Source organism: Haemaphysalis longicornis, unplaced genomic scaffold (genome assembly GCF_048455015.1).
Source record: "Haemaphysalis longicornis isolate Haplotype H1 unplaced genomic scaffold, Haemaphysalis longicornis Haplotype H1 scaffold_12, whole genome shotgun sequence".
In the NCBI taxonomy this organism is placed as follows: domain Eukaryota; kingdom Metazoa; phylum Arthropoda; class Arachnida; order Ixodida; family Ixodidae; genus Haemaphysalis; species Haemaphysalis longicornis.
The window spans coordinates 108,703,485-108,724,262 of NW_027526225.1; the positions used below are offsets into that span (position 1 = coordinate 108,703,485).

At 47.9% G+C, this 20,778-nt stretch overlaps 2 protein-coding genes across 2 annotated transcripts in view; one reads left to right on the forward strand and one right to left on the reverse strand.

Moving 5' to 3' along the window:
- The window catches only part of LOC144161769 (uncharacterized), a 56,571-nt gene that overhangs the window by 26,445 nt on the left and 9,348 nt on the right, over positions 1-20,778 (reverse strand). The window lies entirely within an intron of this gene.
- Positions 2,225-14,836, forward strand: LOC144162206 (uncharacterized). The gene is made up of 5 exons (XM_077692675.1): positions 2,225-2,235; positions 5,325-5,443; positions 7,665-7,874; positions 8,511-8,675; positions 14,694-14,836. Exons 1-5 carry the CDS (start codon positions 2,225-2,227, stop codon positions 14,834-14,836), a joined length of 648 nt encoding a protein of 215 aa, XP_077548801.1.

Consider the following 20,778-nt stretch of genomic DNA (forward strand, 5'->3'; position numbering starts at 1 on the left):
CCACGATCGGCTGAAATATGGCCTTTGCATTTTGACTTCCGCGGAATTTTCGCTGCTGACTGGACTATAGTCTTGGTATTTTAAGTGCCCCTAAATTTCCACCATTGTCTGGATTATAAAGGCTACTCTCGCTGCCCGAAATTTCGGCTGTCGGCTCGACTATAGCCGTGGTACTGGCACCGCTGCGAATTTCGCTCCGTCGGCCGGACTGTAGGCTTGATACTTTCACTGTCCCGAAATTTTCGCTCTCAGCTGGACTATAGCCTTGGTGCTTCCGCTACTTAGAAATTTATACCCTCAGCTGCTCTAGTGGGAAGGTACTTTAACTGCCCCATATTTGCCACAGTCGACTGGACTATAGGCTGAGTACTTTCACTGCCACGAACTTCTTCCACCATTGGCTGGACTTGGTACCTGTTAAGAAAGGAGGGAAATAACACCCCTTTGCAAATGAAATTTAGTTCAATTTTCCCATAATCCAATGGAGCGCGCCGTGTTTTGAACTTTCTGTAACCGCATGCCTCCCCTTGGAGCGTGTGTTGTCTATTAAACACCTTTACGTGATGGTTATCTATCTTACTGGCTCAGATAACATTTCCTACACGTAAATGCTCGTGTGAGCATACTAGCTTCGCACAATTTGTTTCAGGGTGGTTCGAATAAAACCAGACACCCAGCCGTTTCCCATTACCACACGCCTCCTGTAAAAGCCCATGTGTTGACAACAGGCGGAGGTTCCTAATTGTGCAAAACTCTAGGGTGAACTAACAGTGACAAGTGAGAAATAAGTCAACACGTGTTGCACCAATTGGTGTCATTAGTGTAGTTGCCCACACAGGTGTAGCCGGGTGCTACCGCTAGTTTACGTATAACACGTTCTCAAACGATAGTTCATATCACAAGCTAGCTGCAGCACTGTGGAGGCTACATTGTTATCAATAGTGCACCCACTGAGGGCGCCTAATCCGCCGTGAAGGGGGTCCTGAAAGGACACTCCCTTCTCCCCTCTCGGCAAGTGGCACCGCACGGCCCCGGCGCCTTTTGTCGCTTCCTTCGCGGTGAGTTAGGCGCCCTGAGGGGGACAACAATGTAGCCTCCACAGTGCTGCAGCTTGCTTGTGATATGAACTATAGCTGTCCCAGATTTTGTGGTGACAAAATCGAAAGCCGATGTTTCTGTGAAGACCCCTGAAAAGTGAAGCCTGGAGGTTAGCAGGTCGGGAGTAGGAAGGTGACAAGTGGTAAAAAGAGAAAGGAGGAACTGTACAGTAGAAGGGTCTGGAAGAACACAGGGTGCGATGTAGTCTGGTTACACACGCACTCGCAGTTTCTCCATTTTTAACTTTGTACCTTCTCCCATTCACAGGTCGTCACTACCATGACCCTAACGGATAGTAAGTAACTGTATGTTAATAGGACTGTGAGTCGGGTTGGTTGGTGAATATTCATTAATAATGATCAGCGCAAAGAAACGAAACCCAAAATGGGAGAAATGACAGAACATCCCCAAATAAAATAGAAATCTTATGCATCAAGGTCGACATAAGATTAGCGTCTGCAACTATAAGGTCAAAAAATGCGTGCGCCGTAAAACATTCCGCGCAATTTGTGAGTTGCACAACGGGTGTTGTTCATATGCTGTCACTTCACGCGGACACGTATACGTGGGACAAACCGGGAGTTATAGGCTTTCAGAGCACAAGCGATCCCTGCATGGAAATCAGCGCAGTCAATTGGGGCAGCACTGTAGCTCGTGCGGCTGTGTGCCGGTTTTTGAAGATGCCGCAGTGCTGTAAAAACGCAAACATTAAAACAACTATGAAAATAATTGAGGCATACCGTATAAGACGATCCGTCGACCGCTGCACCAGCATACGAAACGTTTGTTTTTCGAAATGAGGCAGATCCACCTAACGCGAATTTCAGAAACAAGCGGAAGTTTGTTAGCGGAACTAAATGCAACGAAATCAAAACTATTATGATATATTTTACGTGTCAGCTAGGAGAAGTTTATGGCCATAAGTAATTTAAAAATATGCATTGAATTTGAGCAGTATTGGGGTGATAAGTTTGGATTTGGCTCATACTGAATTGAAGCAGTCAAGTTGATGTGGCTTTCTTATAAAAACTTTATTTAAATTCCATTTGAAGCACGGTGCAATTGAGTTTTGGTACAAAAGGCATTAAAAATATGCAACAGGGCTTCAAGAACACTAGAGCTATACATGGAGGACAGGTGAGTACTCGTGGAATCATTAGCTGCTATTTCAGAATCCTTCCCTAGGATAACTATCTTGGGCACGCCTCAAAGCACTAACGAAGTAAGCAAGCACTTCCTTGCTTTGCCAGTGATTTTCCAAAAAGCTTCACGAGAAGGCTGCTCATATCTTATTCTTTACCCTGATGAAGTGCTTCGTACGTTCAGAGCGGGGAAGGGGGCGGGGATTCGCCCGGGCTTGTAAGCGGCGGCTTTTCAGTTAAGTACTGAAATGGTAAAAATATAGGAGTAAAAAAAATAAGTAAAACCAGAGTTTTTTTCGTAGAAACGAGGGAGACAAAATGAAATCATTGTTTTAGGTCTCTGTCTTATTTCGTTCACTTCTTCCTTTCACTACTTCCTTGACACCTGGAAACATATCTTTCACTGATCTCCTAATTGCCGTCCGAATTCATTATAACCCAGCTCGGAAACGCATAAAAAAACACTTGTGAAAACACCCGCAAAACCGTCTGAATACTCAAGCCAAAAGCAAACTCCCATTGGGCAAACGGATTTGGCTCATTTTGATCCGTGAAGCCGCAGGATTTGGCTTCTTTTCCATACGAAATATGAGCTGCGTACGCGTTTTCAGCGCGTTATCTCAACTATTATCTAGCCACTCCCTTTTTTGGGGGAAAGTTGCCGAGTTTTTCTTGTCACTGCAGCTTTATCCGGCTCAGTTTCAGTTTCAGGACCTGGCACATTTCGAAAAAAAAACGCCTCGAATGCCCTCCAGAGTACTGCATGACCGGTAATTTGCCTATTTAAATACACCCTTGTGGAGCCATGTCGACAAATAGATTACGCCTGCGCAGACGTGCCAGTGATTGAGTTCGCTTTTTTATCATTTAGCGCCACGTGTGCGACAGAAATATTAATATAAGCTGGGTTTTCTTCCAAAAAAATTACTCCCACCTCCCCTCGCGGGAACCCCTGTGTAGATGCGACGCATAGGGGGTTCCGTTGTTGTTTCCGTTAGGTTGATTCTCCCATCGCGTGAAACGTGCCGTGAACCCCCTGCCGCGGCTATGACGCAATGTGGCGCGGCTATGACGCAACACAATCCACTTTAATCCAATCCAATCCAAGAAAATCCAATCCAATCGTATCCAATCCAATGACCCTCGCGAGAGAGTGTTCGCTATCGGAGAGGAGAGGGGGTGAGCGGCGGAGAGCGCAGGTCGCGCGGCGAGGAGAATGGGGGAGGGGTGTGGACGGACAACAACAACGCCGTATACGGGGGGACAAGGCGAGTGAATGAGATGCAGTCGCATCTAAAATAAACTAGTTGGGAGTGCAGAGCTGCCCTGTCTGTTTCACCCCTTCTGTGTCCCGTTTTTTTTTTTTTTTGATGATCATTAATGATAACTGTCTCTTAGCGTGACTTGAAAGGTCAACATTTTCTTGTTTGTCGTTTCTGTAGAGTGCATTGCCAATTTCATTTTGATTAAGAAGGCTGGTGTTGTCGGGACTTTCATGAGGCAAACAAAAGGCGTATGTTAATTAAGGTGCTACCTCGGGTCGATTCTTTTCGTTTTTATGGAGGAATAAAGCATCACCAATTGTGGACGCTAAAAGCCTGATAGTCGGTTCAAGCAACCATTCAATGTGAACATCTTCGACAGAACTCCGTCTAATGGAGTGAGAACAAACAAAGGAAACGAACAAACGAAACAAAATACTGCACCAAATGTTTTCAACAAAAGTTTTTGCTTCAATATCGAGTAGTTTATTTTTGATTTATTGGGTGATTTATTTCGTTTGTTTCATCCAACTAATTATTCCATCGCCTCCTGGCTTCAAACATAATTCTAAATTGTTCCAGGCATTACTTTAGGACCATACAAAATTTATTATTTCTGAAATATGCGTTTCATCCGGTAAATTCACCACAACAAATACAGTCAGTGACCTGGTACTATGCTTAGAAGTGTGAGGCGCAAGAGCAATGTATTACACGCCAATCCAAGGTGCGGCACTAAATAAAAGAACTGTAGAATAATAAAACGCCGTATATGTGAGTAATGTGACAATATCTTAATACACACGCACGCCCTGAAAACGCTCTTTAGAGTCGGCCAACGTCGCGCTATTTTCGGTGACCATCCCACGTTTTTAGTTTGCCCTCCAAAGCAGGCGTAATATATTTTATTTTGACGTCCGCCACCCTCAATGTTCTGGTCTCTCGGAAGGATATCGCATAGAGCAACTCCCCCGTTTTCAGAAGCCTTTTATTTTATTGCGCGCTTTACAAAGCAAAAAAACGACATTCCACTCGTCTGCTATGTGCTAAGTACTGAGAATGAAGACTTACAACGTGACCCAAAAGAAGAAAGATGTATGGGATGGTTTATTGCTGTTTTGCCATGGGCTGCGCCACCGGGAAAATCAGCCTTTCTGTTCGCGCAACATCAGAATGATTAGTATGTAGTATTATCATTTCCCTTAGCTCCCATTATCAGTAGAATGATAATAGGAACAGGAGTTTCGCCCGTGTTATATAATTTCCTGTACTTGTTAGGACAGATGTATGACCCTCCCTAAAACATGCCGTGTACAATTGTCCAAACGCTTAGCTGGGGCAGCAGATTATACTTTAGTACCCGCCGCGATGGCTCAGTGGCTAAGGTGTTGTGCTGCTGTGCACGAGGACGCGGCTTTGATTCCCGGCCGCGGCCGGCCGCTTTTCTTATGGAGGCGAAAATCAAAAACGGCCGTATGTACGAGATTTCAGCTCACGTTAAAGATCCCCAGGTGGTCAAATTTAATCCAGAGCCCTCCACTACGGCGCGCCTCATCGCCTGCGTTGCGTCGGTGCGTTATACCCTAGAATCAATCAGATTATACTTTAGCGTGGCGTTTCCCAAAAACTCTGACGAAACGCTGTATAGGACTTTTGTGATATTTTGCATTTAAAAGCAATGTAGCATTCGTGGCTAAAACACTTCGCATCAAAGCAGGATAAGACGATAAGTGCCTAAAGCGTTGCTCCAGCTAAGACGGTGGATGACTGAATGTATAGTAATACGTCGTGTGGCTCGCCATGTCACCCTCTTTTCGCGCAGTTACAAGCGCCGCTCGGAGGGCGCTGGCTTGCAGTTCGGCGGCTTCGTCGCTGTCTTCCTGATGTGCATTTCATTCTGTGGATTGCTCATCGCGCTCCTCGTCTTCCTCTTCAACAACAGTGAGCACATTCCTCGTCTCTTCCACTACACCAAGGGATCTAATCCTCGTGATGTCGAAACAAAATGGCCCTGTATCTGCTCGCTTCGCTTCAAATGCCGTGCTCCTTCTAAACCCCGCCCAACTTTCACGCTTTCCCCCGCTTGTCACACTTATCCCATTAAAAACGTAAAGAAAATTTCGAATTTTGCGCCATCTGTTGGGACTTTTTGTTGCTGTTGGACTCGAGCTCGAGGCTCGGGAGCGAGCCCGTTTTGTATTTTTAACACGAAAGTATTTTATTCAGGGATACACGAAGACTTCACTGACGTCATATCCGTCACGGAAATGACACCAGTACAATGAAGCAAGCGGCCTGTAAAGGGTGCACCCCTGCACACAATGTCTTCTTGCGGGGAAGCAACTTTTAGTACTCAAGAGTACGTCATACTTAGGGTTGTTTGTTTTCGGGTTTTATATTTAACACGAAAGTGTTTTATGCCGCGATACCCCAAGATTCCACTGATGTCATATCTGTGACGGAAATGACGCCAGTATACCTTTGCCAAAGTGACCCGCCAGCAGGACGTCGCTCGCCAAGCACACCCACAAGACAGCCGCGAACCCGCAAACCACGCTCAGCTGCAGATTTCGCCGCACATTTCACTTTCGTGTTTTACCGATTCCTATGAGAGAGAAATCAACCAAGTTTTTTTAGTTGAAATATTGTTTTTGACGCGTTATTTGTTAGCTATCACAAAAATCACGCCCGCGTGTATTCTTAATTAAAAGAACACTGGTAAAATCATTTTTATGTTCTGCCTAAAATATACATATGTTTTCTTTTTGTTGTACAATGGTGACAAGTATAAACCGTACTACCAGGTTTCGTAGTTTAGAAGGGTGAAAGATTTAAATTCAAAGGGAGTTAAAGGATCCCCCTAACTTTTGGCTGGGCGGCTGAATCGGTGGACAGACAGACAGACAGACAGACAGACAGACAGACAGACAGACAGACAGACAGACAGAGCCAGACAGACCGACCAATATTTTCGCGTTTGTGTAGCTAAGAAAGACTCTTTTTTTTTTTAAGAATAAAACAGCAGCGAATTCCGTCCTCATTTTTTCCGGCACGACGATTTCCCCCTCTCCTTCCTGAATTCAAGAGCTCCGGTGTCTGCTTGAGAACTTCTAACGCTATCACCCCTCTCCCGGTTCTACCTCTCCAGTAACGCTCTCACTATTGCAACGACAGCTGTATATGGTTTATTGCAGGCGTTACTCGTTACTTCTATGAGGTGGTGGAGGGAACATGGGTCCATGGGTGCGACCCGCGTCGGTTATGTAGCTGTGTGTCCAGCGCCCGTAGTTTGGCGTGTGTTCGATCACGGGGCATGCGGCGGCAAAGGGGAATACTGGCCGCTGTTACGCCTTCCTGAAGTAAGACAAGGCTTGCGGATATGTAGCCTTTTCAAATAGCCAGACTTCCTTGCTCTATTCGTTTTTTTTTCTTCTAATTTTATGACTAATATTGTAAACAACATTCGATGTTGATGACAAGAACTTCAATCGTGCTCCGCATGAAATTCAATCCTTGGAGAATCATCGTCAAAAATCGTGCAGCTGCACTTTGACATATGAGCTGCCGGTGGAGGTTGTATCCCCTCAAAGGGATCGGCTGTGGATTTGCGGCTGCTGCAATTGTTGCTGCGATGGCTGCGCGTTTGCTACGCACACAATAGTTTGTCTCAAGGAAATCCAATCCGACCACTAATTACGTTAAAATAACTCATGCGTTAACATCAAGTTTTATGTTCTTTCAGTGGTCAGGGAAGAGCACATAAGTAAGTAGGACATTCAAAGTTACTTGCTAAAAAAGGGACACTAGTTCTGTTGTCCTTGTTTTGCATGCGCTCAAACATTGCATGCCCAGTGGTAATTCAATTGTTGTCTATTTGAAGTTCCAAATCCGGAAGGTGGCTAATTTGATGCAAACTCATTTAATTCTACGTAAAAACTTACACGTCTCATCACTTGTATGTGTATTTGAGTAGGTTAGTTATCAACAGGTACCATTTCCAAGATCAGTAGACTCTCGGCTTTCTCGGATTTTGCGCTGTGCGACCCGCGTCGGTTATGTCAAACTTCACATCGCCTTCTTGCAATGGTCTTGAAACACGCGGGACACTCTCTGCAGAAGTAGTTTGCCCCGAAGCAATTGATGGCCAAACTCCCTGCTCCAGAGAACATGGAGTGCGCCAAGCCGACGGTGATCAAGTTGGACACGGGCATCCGGTCGGTGAACACGATGATGACGTCTAACGACAACGGGACCTGCGATCACGAACTCAAGCAGGCGTGGTACACCTTCGAGACGCCCTACGGGAACAGGATGCCGGATTACCCCGTCTACCCCGGCATGTGCAACACGATGGTGCCATTCTGGTTCTACGGTACGAGCACTTCGCACGCCGCTTGCGCCCGCGTGTAGAAGCTGTTATGCCCTTCTGCAATTGCTGTCATTGGTTTACATGGAGCTCTGGAGCGTTGAGAAAGGTTTAAAAAAACCCGGAAATAAGTAATAATAATTATATGGTTGTCAATTAAAATACATTTTATCTGTTTCCTCTTGAACTCTTTTGAGGCGACCTTCCTGTTCTGAAGTATCAAAGGCAGAATCACACTCGCGAAATGCAGAACCAACATATGGCACCAAATACTGCATCGTGAAAGACGAGGTTAATCCCTGGCGCGTGGTACATGCGTCCATACTAACGACTAAGGCGTTAAACAGCGGGGACCAGTAGAAACACGTAGAAACAGACACGGCGCGTGTCCGTTTCTTCTGGTCCCCCTTGTTTATCACCTTAGTCTTCAGTACGTTCAGCCAAATAGCCCTTGTCGAACCTTCGTTACATACGTCCAACACAGGATTCCTCGCCTTCACTGGTACCCACATGCAGGTGTAATAGCATATCGTAGCATATCGTAGTATATCATACCCCCAGATGAAGCTCTGCCAATGCTACAACCAAACAGACGTGCGCTGACGCGAGCGGTAGTGCGCGTGACGGCACTGCTGGGCGCAGGCAGCCACCCGGAGTACCCGAGCATGCCGATGCCCGCGATAGCCTGCGGCGCCGACGAGGAGGACGCGTGCGCCTACTACGCCAACATCCGGGTGCAGCACTGCGGCAGCTACATCGCCTACTACCTGCAGCCACTGCCCAGGTGCTTCATGGCCTACTGCATCGGTGAGACCCCGCCCATGTACCTTCTACCACTGCTGCACAGGACATTTAGAGAAAGGTCGCTCTCGGAAAACTATCTCACAAAGAAGGGCGTTTGAAGCGGAAGGAAGCGAAGAGTGCTTCACTTAGCCCTTTCCTCCTCGGATCTCCAGAAGGTATTCAATTGCAGAGATTCTGTTCGTTAGAACCGGTCGTACAACTTTCCCCTCTTTCTTCTGACTAGTCGATCATTCTAACCCTGGTATTCCGAGTCCTTCCTCCAGTGGAGCCTCCAGTGGAGGAGGTCCTTCAAATCGATTTGCCCACGCTATGTATTGCGGAATCCTCCCTTCATCCGTGCGGAGGGAGCGACGAAGAGGAGGAGGGACTCAGAATACGGCCCTCAGTGACCAGGACGCGGACAGCAACAGAGGACCTCGGTTTTTCCTACTAGGAAGACGCCAGCAGGGCGAGCGTCCATCGGGCTCATCATGCTTTTCTCCTAGGCACATTGCCTTTTCTACTTCCCTTTTTTTCAATGAACGTTTAATCTATCAATTTCGGTGCACGTTAAAGATCCCCAGGTGGTCAAAATTAATCCGGAACCCTCCACTACTGCGCGCCTCATCGCCTGCGTTGAAGCGATGAGGCGTGCCTACGCCTAAACCCTGCAATCAATCAATCAATCAATCAATCAATCAATCAATCAATCAATCAATCAATCAATCAATCAATCAATCAATCAATCAATCAATCAATCAATCAATCAATCAATCAATCAATACGTTCACGGTCTGTTACCTGCGTCAACTCCTGAACGCGTTGTTCCTGCCTTCGGCAGTCGTTATGCTGCCGCAGTCGTGCAATACATTCAGCTATAGGATGTGGCTTTCTGCAAACTAATGTCATTGGCACCAGCAAGCACATGCGCAAGCACAACCGGCAATTACTATTTAGGGTGTGCGCTTGCGCATGAGCGTGTGTGCGCACGCTCCCGCCCTCTACCTCGCTCGCTATTGCAAAGGTCGGAAAATTCCGGAGCGCGAGAAATTGTTTCCCGCGGCTCAGCGGAATCGGTTGTCGCACATCCGCATGTACAGCACTATTTCTACAGCGAAGCTGTTTTGACCAAAATTGCGTGCGTGTATCTGGTCGCGTCGACAAAGAATAGCACGCGCTCTCTCCAGAGCTAGCGTAAAGGTCTATGTGGCTCTCAACCTGATCTAGGCGTCTTAGAAAAAATCCTAAGATTGGCGAATCTATCATCACCGTACGTTTGTTTCATGTACCTGTAATAATTTATTGGTTCAGGATGACGCTGTAAACGTTAAAAAATACCGCAGGAATTCAGAGAATTATCTACTAATGCGTAGCATTCTGGTGCCGCCTGTCTACAGTGTGAGTTTGTTCCAGCCAAATTTATGATTTTTTCTAAATCCTGTCTGACCAATTATCTCAAATTACGCTATTATAACGTAGGACCGTTGCAAGTTGGGCGAATTGGTAGGTGTTCATAACTAATCACAGCGCGAAAGACGGGACAGACAGAAGAATAACCACAGGACAAACGCTGACTCTGAACTGAATTTATTGAAAACCCGCCGCAAACATTTATACCGAAGGCAAACAACGCTGCACGTGTCAAAGTAGCATACAAAAACAAAGAAAAGCAGAAAAAATAGTGCCCTTCCACTCTGTTAAGAAGGATGACCTACAAAGCTGGACGCAGTCCACGGAGTGCACGAAACAAAACACTTTTATCGTAACTTGCGATGGAGCCCATTTCCTAGCCAATTAGCGGAATGAACCTCTGACCGATCCAAGCATTGTTCTTGCAGATAAACATACAACTGCCTGTGTCCCTCCCGCGTCGTAAGCATCTCACTGTTTGTGTAAGGCCGGGTTCAGACTGCTGCCGCAACTGTCGTAATATCTTTAAAGAATGATGACATTTCACCTCTCCGCCAAATGAAGTGCGTGACATGGCATTTTTTTACGTCCGTAGATCACGATACGGGTTTTTCATCGGTAGTCTGAACATAGCCTAACACACAAATCCGATCCGCCCTACCACAAAGGACTCCAGACAGGTCCCATTGGGCCGTTAACGTCCGCGTTTAAATCTCGCACCAGCACAACGGACATGCCATCGATCAGTACGGGCATGAAACCTATTGCCTGTATTCAATAGCGAGGCACGCATGCAGGCGACCATGTGAGTGCGCCGTCACTAGCTACGTCGGGCTCCGCGGGATGGCGGTACTTGTCCGTGCTAAGCGCATAATGTGGGTTGGACATTCCAAGCTCTAGCCCGCCGAACGCAAAGTAATGCCTCGACTCCAATGTGAGTGCAATTAATAACAACTCTGTTGACACCACCGTTGAGAATCGGGTTGAAACGAAGCAGAGGACGCACGCCGGTGTTATATTTTTCTTCGGCGGGCGGCCGTAGTGGCAGAAGCCGCGCCATGTCCGCGGCGCTTCGGCCATGTCCGTGGCCATTTCAGTGTTGCCAAACGAAGAAATTGACAGCTAAACTTTTCAATGAATACCGGCTATAGCTGCGCGTGCACGCCACCCCTCTTCCCTCCCACTTTTCTCCACTACAAACCTGCGCACGCAATAACCGGCAACCGGTCATGTGCACGTGCTTAGAATTGACAGACGCCGTCGAAAATATCCCCTGAAAGCCCTCTGAAGAAGTAATATTGGCTCACGCCGGCGTTACAAGCGGGCAATTCGCTACTCATGCGGGAGGGATTCGCCGGTACTCCACGAGCTGAACTTGAGTTGGTAACGGCGGTGCCAGCAGCTTCCCATTGTTTTTGCACCCATTCGCGCTTGTGTTCGGGCGAACGCTTGCTCTTCTTCCTCTAAACGAACGGAATGATTCCGCCCCATAACGATTTAAAAACCTGAAAACCCTTGAGCTCTATTCTCGCGTACAAACGTGCGGCTGTCCGTTTTCCTTCCCCCTCGTGTGCATCTTACTGTGTGTGTAAAATGTCTGTGTAACACATCAACCCACACCCGAACCACTCGATTGAGGAGGACGGCCGACTAACCGCATTGAGCCATGTAATTTCTACATCTAAATACCAGCACAACCGGCATTTCATCGGTAGCGGCATGAAGCCTAGCTGTGCGTGCACGCCCTTTTTTTTTTACCCGCAAACCGTGCACGCATAAACCGGAAACCGGTGATGGCGCATATTTAGATGTGAAAGACACCGGCGAAAATGTCGCTCGGAAGGCTTTCCAAGCTGAAAAATAAATATGGGCGCAAGCCGGCGTTCCAACTGGGGAAGTTTCTCTTCACCCGGGAGGGATTCACAGCTACTTGGTTAAGTGAATTTGAGTGGAAACGGCGACGGCGGGTATCGGTCGTTTTAGGGGGCAGCCCTATGGCCGCCGTTACCTGGGCTTCGCGAGAGCGGTGTTTGTTTATGTCCGTGTAACCGAGTGAGCGAACGCACCAGCGACGAAAGAAAGAAAACGGAGAGGAGCGCCTAGCGAGGGGTGAAGTGAAGTACAACACGTGCGGCTACGGCGTCATCTCTCTCACTGCCTTTCCCTCACACATGTCTCATGCGTCGCCACCTTGGAGCGCCCTCCCCCTAACACTTTCCCCGCGCGTTCCATTCTCCGCTAATCCAAACCACGTGACGTTTGCATGAGAGATTCAAACACGATATGCAACAACATGCTCACTGCTCCCTTGTGCGGGGCTAATGCGAACCACGTGAAATTTGCGCGGGAGGTTCAAACACGATTTGCAACATGCTGGCCGGCAGCGGCGGCACACTGCGAGGTAGCAGCAGAGTAGCGCACGCCGCCGTACGTTCGGTGATCACGCGAACACTTCCTGAGGCGCAGCAGAAATGCGCCGTGACTGAGAAGACTGCAGCTCGCGCTGCGCACAAATTTCATATTAGGGAGTGTAGTAATCGTCAGTGCATTTTTTACGCCCATCCGTGATTCTGTTTATTTTAGGTGCGGAGCACCTTAGGACCGCACAATGTCCGTCCGCGTCCGTGCGCATAGAATTCACAATCGCAAAAAATCACACAGGCACCGGCAGGATTCGAGCCTGTGTCCGGTAGACAAGACAGAGCTAGTGTCAGTCATCTCACCCATTGGACTATGGCCATCAGTTAGTACCCGAGTGTCAAACGGCTTACTCCCTCGCCTGTAACGGTGCGGAGTACCTTAGGAACTCCAAATGTCCGTCCGCGTCCATCCGTGCGCACACCACCATCAAGCAAAAATCAAGCAAAATTCGATTTGAGCCGTGAGTTGCAGTTTGATTTAGGGTATAATCAAGTGCAACTCACGGCTCAAATCGAATGACGGTCGGGGCACAAATCGGATGTCACTCGGGGCGCAACTTGTATGTCATTTCGAGTCCCCGTGCTCCGCACCCTCGCCATCATCGACGGAGTGGAGATGCTGCCATTTTTTTTTTTGCAATCATCTGATAACCACACACCGCCGTTAGCTGCCGACTGCCCAACTTGCCAAAAGGGCATCGGTGTAGACGAGGGGGAAAATAGTTGTGAAAGAGGTGTCAGCGGTGGTGAGGAGGAGCACCGGAGCGGCGCCGAGTAAATCGATGACACCGGAATGACAACCGTGGAGGGGGGGCGGTAGACTTATACTGCTTGCAGTAAAGAGAAAAACGGGGAACATGACTTATTTGTCGTTATCCATGAACTGGACCTCTTTATCAATAAGCGACACTGAAGGGTGGCTCACCCACTTTTCGCCCCTCTTGCTGATGCGATAGGCTTCGACTATCTCTCGGTGTAACTGCTTCGGCTGCTTGGTAACAATATCAGTTTCCTCAGACACCGGGTGGCAGCCGCACGTGTGGCAGTGTGAGGGCAAAGGCGGTCGCGGACGTTTGTCGAGGCAGAGCGCATGCTCTCTCAATCTAACATTAGCACACCTACCAGTCTGCCCCATGTATGACGCACCCCACGAAAGAGGGAAACCGGCGTTGTGTACCAAGTCCCTCTTGTGTACCAAGTCCCTTTGGCGTAATGGCGTAATGGCCATTACGCCATTAATGAAGACGTAATGGCCACGTCTCTCCGATTGTGCCATTACAACACGGTGTAAGCAGTTTGGATTTACTCTAAGCTACTCAAACAGCTAAATAAATGAATTCAAGCAAATCGATCGCAAATGCCCACTTACTTAATTTCTCGCAGAGAAAGCTTCTTGGTTCAAAAACGTTTCAACCATTTTTTGTTATACGAAAGAGGCTTCAATATTTAGTTTCCTATTAGGCCATTCGGATGTGCTTATTGGGTTAGATCGGCATTGTCGTGTATTTTAACATCGCATTTGTATTAAAGAACATTTGATGATGATGATGATGTCCTCAAATATTTTGGCACGTACCCACATTTCGCGTTCTTCTTCTTCTTCTTCTTCTTCTTCTTCTTCTTCTTCTTCTTCTTCTTCTTCTTCTTCTTTTTCTTTTCCTTTTTCTTCTTTTTCTTCTTTTTCTTTTCCTCTTTCTTTTACTTTTTCTTCTTTTCCTTTTTCTTTCCCTTTTTCTTTTACTTTTTCTTCTTTTCCTTTTGCTTTTTCTTTTACTTTTTCTTCTTTTTCTTTTTCTTTCTCTTCTTCTTCTCCTTCTTCGTCTTCTTCTTCTTCTTCTTCTTCTTCTTCTTCTTCTTCTTCTTCTTCTTCTTCTTCTTCTTCTTCTTCTTCTTCTTCTTTTCTTCTTCTTCTTCTTGTTCATCTTTTCCTCCTCCTCCTCCTTCTCCTCCTCCTTCATATTCTGCTTCTTCTTCTTCTTCCTCTTCTTCTTCTCCATGGGCCCTTTGTGAAAACCCATTGTGTAAAGTTGGTTTCCTAATGTGCGTTTTTTCAGAAACCGCCACAAGTGAGACATAGAAAGCTTTGCTTTAATAAAAGCGCCATAATTTTCTTCCCCAGCGTCGCAACACGTTTCGTTGCAACGACGATTACGGAGCACTTGTTTCTTACCGTTGCGTCAATAGTAATCGGCATGCAACTTGACCCGTGCAGGGGAGCGCATGGCCCGTGGACGGAGGCGTCGCAACGGGACCCACTGGATGGGACTCAACTTTACCGAAAATGACAACCCGGGGACGTTGTTGCCTGAAGAAGTCCCGCCCGAAGTGAACATCAGGAAGAACAGGCCATCCTAGGGCGCGCCAAACACGGACTTCTTTCTCCTGATCCTCAGTGCTGTCTCTGTTTGCTGGTGCTTTTACGTAGCTGATCGTCTCAGTTTTTGAGGCAAAAGCTATAAGTGCCTTCTTGTGCGAAAAAGTGGCGTTGTTGTGCAGTACAGAAGAAAATGGTCGCCGCTGTATGTAAAAAAAAAAAAAAAAAACCTGGGCCATCTCCACTAACGTGAAACCTCGTGAGGGGCGAAGCATTCAGTGTATAAGTGTATTCTTGGGGCCTTGGAGTTTTTGCCAACGGATAGGTTTGCAGCTTTCCTGAAAAGTCTCTTGTCTCCAAGCACGATGGATCTCTAGCGCGAGGCGTAAACGAGAGTTCCGGTGTTTTTTTTTTTAGTACGCGCTATGTTCTAGCGCGAGGCGTAAACGAGTTTCCCGGTGTTTTAGTATCGTGACTACATGAGACGAATGACGATTACGACGACTACGATGACAGGAGACGCCAAAAGCCGCTTCTCCTAAGGGGCTTCGCCCATAAATTGGCGAAGCTTGCACTAGTGGTGCAAGGCTGGAGAAACAGCAGAGCTGGCGGCCCCTCTCCCTTCGTCAGAGGACCGGTTGTTCCACCTCCCATGGATTTCCGAACTTGCCGCCGAAAGGTCTCCATTACTCCAGGCCCGTTTCGTTTTGGTCGCAGCCTTCCCCATCTCTCCCAAAGTGGACCGCGTTAGCACTCCATAGAACAGGTGGCAACAGGCTTCGCGAACTCGGCGTCTGTGCTCCCCACTTCAGGCGCGAACGCACGTGATGTGGCGAGTAGAAGAGCACGCGAGAGATACGCCACAAACGCTGGGCAGAAAGTTCTCGAAGGTCGAGCTGACCGACGCCGGGCGCTCCTCACGAGGCGCAAGTTCACGCGCGCTGGGTATTTTTTTAGGGGCGAAGCACCTTAAGGCCGAGGTTTGTCCGGCGTCCGGCGTCCGTGGTCACGGCACAGCACCGAGTAAATCGAAACATCTCTGAACAAAAGGTTCACAGAACGTTAACAGGAACAAAATAAAAGGTTCACAAAAGGTTAGAGAGAGAGAGAGAGAGAGAGAGAGAGAGAGAGAGAGAGAGAGAGAGAGAGAGAGAGAGAGAGAGAGAGAGAGTGCTTCTGGAGAGTCGTGCTGCGCATGCGCGAGGAGCATTTGATTGGATTGGATTGGATTGAAATGGATCGGACTGGATTGGATTGGAAATCGTTTTAGCATCAGTAAGCACTCTCACGCGTGATTTACGGTCATGGCGAGTGCTCACTCGCCATGATTCACTTATTGTAGATGCGTGAATTTTTTTCTCTGTATTTTTTTGGCGCGCTCCTCACGTGACGTAAGCCCACGCGCAAGTCTGGACGACGCCGGGTGCTCCTCATGAGGCGCATGCTCACACGCGCTCAGCTGGGCGGAGTTTTCTGGTGACGCTGGACGGCGGAACTAAAAGCTTAACTCTTTCGCTACCGCCGGAAAATTGACTAATTTTAGGGGTCCAAGAAAACATTTTTTTTCTGCTACAAAATTGGTAAGGCAGTAATTGCAGGAACACAAAATGCAGATTATTTAACGGCCTTTCCAATAACAGCAATTTTTCAAAGGTTTTTATATATCATAGTTGTAAAAAAAATATCAAAAATAAAAATTTCTGTCAAGTTGTCGAAAAAAATGACAAAAAAGGAGTTGTGTTTATCAAACCACCGGTAGTAGAAAAAAATTAGAATATGTATTTTGTAGGGAAACATTTCAAAAGCACGCCCTAGAAAAAATGTTGACTTTCGCGGAACAGTTTGTCAGATATAAAAAAAAATATGTTAGCATGCACGGTGGTAGTGTCATGCTGTGAAGCCCAACCTCCAATTCAAAATGTGCAATTTTGGGTGGTTTCCTGGAATAAACCTGGTGGTTTGTCATTATCAGAGGCACCAATTTGCCCCCACATAACGTAAAAACATCATGTCAATGGCTGACTTTTCATTTACAGCGAGCACAATATTTGGGACTAGCACGCGATGCGGAAAAAAAACATGCATGAAGTTGAAAACGGCACGCCGTCGCTGATGCTTGTTGTCGTTCACGGTCAGTTATCTCTCAAAACATAAAGCTGAGCTTTATTATCATCTTCTTACTCGCAATTGTAGCCTTGCTCGCAAAAATGAGGTACGATGAGCTAGAATCGTGCCCTCCGATCTTTGGCCGAGTAGCAGTTGCGCGATGAAAAAGATCAGCACAACGAGCCTCCTCTTTTGCAGCGCCACCTAACATTTTTCAAATGAAACAGTACAAAAACTTCTCGGAGACTCCGTCCGAATAGACAGTTCAACTAAGTAGCAACATTAGACACCCGGATATACCCTCGCATGGAAACGAAACTGGAAGTCGAACAGCTGGCAGTGTAAGGCCAGTTTGAAGCGCTGTCCTCGGCGGAACAGATATCTGGCGACTGGGTGTGATCTTTTGACTTGCATCTGAAGTTCTTATCGCAGAAATCGGGTTAGGGTTCGGTGAAATCAGGAGCAGCATGCTTTGCTCGAGGAGGTGCAATGGCAGGTAGCCTTGAAGTTGGGTAACTGCGTAGTAGCGCTAAATATGAATTTCGCGATGCAGAAACGAAACCGAAACTGTTGTAAACTGTTTGCGAATGGTCCTGGGCTAAGTAGAACTACCACAGTACTTAGAACAACGTGCGCAAAGGCAATAAAACTGCCTAAAATCATAGAGTAGCTTTGCAACCAGGCACTGCTTGACATTTTCAGACGACTTCTGGAATTATTACTGTCAGAGCGTGAACCGGACGATTGAAAATCGTTTGCTAGTTCCCCATTCACGCCCTGATAGCAAAAAACAAGCGCTGGTGCAAAGTAATTACGAGTTGCACGCATTCTTCGTTGGTAGCAGTGACGCGCGATGGCCACGCCCCTTTTCCACACCCAGGTGGTTCAAAAGCGTGTCAGAAATTCTGTTTCCGTAGCAAAAATGAAAACAACACTGATTTTGAAAGGCCATTTTCTGATCTAACTCCGAACAGCTTTACTTGTTCGAGAAACGCGTGGAACGCTATGATAAGGTGCTCCCAAAAGTATCGATCAAATTGATCGATTTTGATAGGCGCGGTAGTGAAAGAGTTAAACAACTCTGCTGTTACGATACATTTGACTTCCTGCGGGAACAAAACCCGGCTCCACACAGTAGCAACCACTCTGCCTTGGCACGATGCCAGCAGCGGGTAAAGAGTTATCAAGTGCGCGCCACGTGACAGGAGAGCGTGACGGCACGAGAGTAGAACGGGTGCACGCCAGCCACGGGGAACTCTACCTCTGGGGAAGCCACTGTGGCGTCAAGTGTCGCCAGTCGGTCTGTAGAAGTTATTCGCTTTAAAAGACGAAGAAACATAAGAGAAGAAAGTGACGCAAACACAATGGGCCTCCTCGACTATGAGTCCCGGATCGTCCGCGGACTGCCCGAGACGCGAATCCGGCGTTCGATTTGCCCATGTTTTCCTATGAGACTTCCGGTCCGAGGGCAGTCCTCGGACTGTCTGCGGACCGTCCAGGACTGGTAAATCAAGGAGGCCCAGTGTAGATTTTAAAAAAGACTGTAATCAGTATCGCCAGGAGAAACCATAGTGTTTTCGCCTTCGAAGCAGCCTTAAGTTCCCCGAGACATTTTTGGTGATTGTGACATGCGTGAACATCGAAGCGCACGACTTGCGAGAGAAACGTTCAGCAAGCGTTGCTGAATGTGCGATCTGAACACGGGCTTCCGATGTGTAGTTCACAACAGACGCGCGCAGCCACTCCGTTAAGTATCAATTTTGGACATGTGAAGAAAAGTTTGGCATCCACCTAAATGCAGCCATACGGCTACAAAGGAAAGCTATACGCTTTCTCAGAAACTTCGCAGTTGAAGAAAAATTCGTCCTGGTCCAGGATTTTTTTCTTCAACTGCGAAGTTTCTGAGAAAGCTGTATAGCTTTCCTTTGTAGCCGTATGGCTGCATTTAGGTGGATGTCAAACTTTCCTTCACAGAAACTTACTCCACCTTGGGAATTTGCCCTAAATCTGGTCGATTAATTTTGGACATGCAGCGCCCCTAAGTTACTTTTAACTCGCAACTTCGGGGCAAATGCCCCGAAAAGGGTATGTGCGCAAGCGGAGCGTTTGTTTACTACTTCCCTAGTCGGCAGGTTTTCAAAGTTTAAATTCTCTTATGCACCGCGGTTCGTTTACCTCCGTCTACGTTGTGCCATTCTTTGTGAAGCTGGCTTTCTTCCAATACTCGCGTGCTTGTATGAAACACTCAATGCCGGGGTTCAAGTTTTAAAGACGAAGACCCTTAGGGACTCGGGCTGTCGGCGTCTCCTGTCGTCGTCGTCGTTTCATGCAGTCACGGTACTAAAACACCAGGACACTCGTTTTCCAACGCCTCGCGCTAGAACGCTTCGTGCTTCAAAGACACGAGACTTCAACGGCAAAGCTGTATACCACTAACCCCCAAAGGTTTCATTTCCATGGGCGAAAACGCCAAAGCGCCGAGAATACACTTATACACTGCATGCTTCGCCCCTCCCCAGGTTTCGCGTTAGTGGAGATGGCCCGGGATTTTTTTTGTTAATATTATTTTCGGCTCGCCTTGTGGATGGCGCCAAACTCAAACACGATAACAAAACCATGCCATAAAACAGGCGCACTCTTGCCGCCTTTCTCAATTATAACAGCTGACTTACCTCTGTAACTGAAAAAAATAAACCTAGTTCTACCAAGTGTGAGATGTGCTGCACGTAAACGGGCGCTCGGGCCCAGAACGGCAGCGCCGTCGCCACGCAAATTCTATAGTTCGCCGAATGGAGAGAGAGAGAGAGAGAAACAACTTTCGCTGAGCCCATTTCAGGTGATGCTCGCAGGCGTCAGACGGGGTGGAACCCTAGTCACGAGTCCCATATGAGTCCAATAGCTCCTGGCCCCTGGACGCGAGCTCTTGCTGCGTCGACAGGTCGGGGCTGGACATCAAGATCTCCCATCGCTCGGGTAGGGGGGGAAGGGGAAGGGGGAGGGAAGGTAGAGGATTCTTGAGCTCAGTACACTCCGCCAGTATGTGCGGCAGGGTGCCTTCCGTCTTTTTGCAGAACGGGCAGATGGGGTCGTGTTCTGCCGGGAACATCTTGTTCAATAAAGCTGGGTGCGCCAGTGACCCCGCTTGTGCGCGGCGCACTATTGTTTGTTGCTTGCGGTCGAGTTGCTTGTGCGGCACGGGAAGCCTGCACCTGGCGCTCCTGTACAGCGTGGTAATCTCGCGGTAGCTCGTGACTGGGTGCGGTAGCTCCGATGGACTCGGCAGCTAAATCTGGGCTGCGGGATGCGCCCTCCATCCCCTCTCCCTCTCTTAGGGAAGGAAAGAGGAACCCGCCCCCGCGAGACCACTGCACCCTCTATCGGTGGGTGTGGAAACCAGTTTCTGCGAGGCGGCCGGCGGGTCTGGAAAACTGGTTCTACCCCTTCGTGACGCCCGACCTGCAGAATACGGACGAACAGAAAACGAAACTCGACCTACAACAGCTCCGCTGTTAAAATTTCTCCAACAAAAGTAATATCATCGCCTCCTGTATTTCTTCAATGCCAAGCGCATCGCCCTCCTCTCAATGGCAGTGATGGGGTGTTTAGGCCACACTTCATAAAGTGGGGCCGCAAAAGTGGCCGTGCTAAACCGACCCTTCGGAATACGAGAGCGGCTTGTGCGTGGCTGCCAAGGCAACCGGTGCTCGAGACCGCCGAATTAGCGGCGCTCTGGACATCGATGGAGAACTAAGCGCCGCGTCGGAGCACATTAAGCCCACGTTGCCGCTTTCCACCATGCGTCGCGCGAAGAGCAACCAGTCACATGGTTGAAGCACTGGAAAGGCTAGAAATTGGGGGAGAGTAGCAGGGGTCGTAG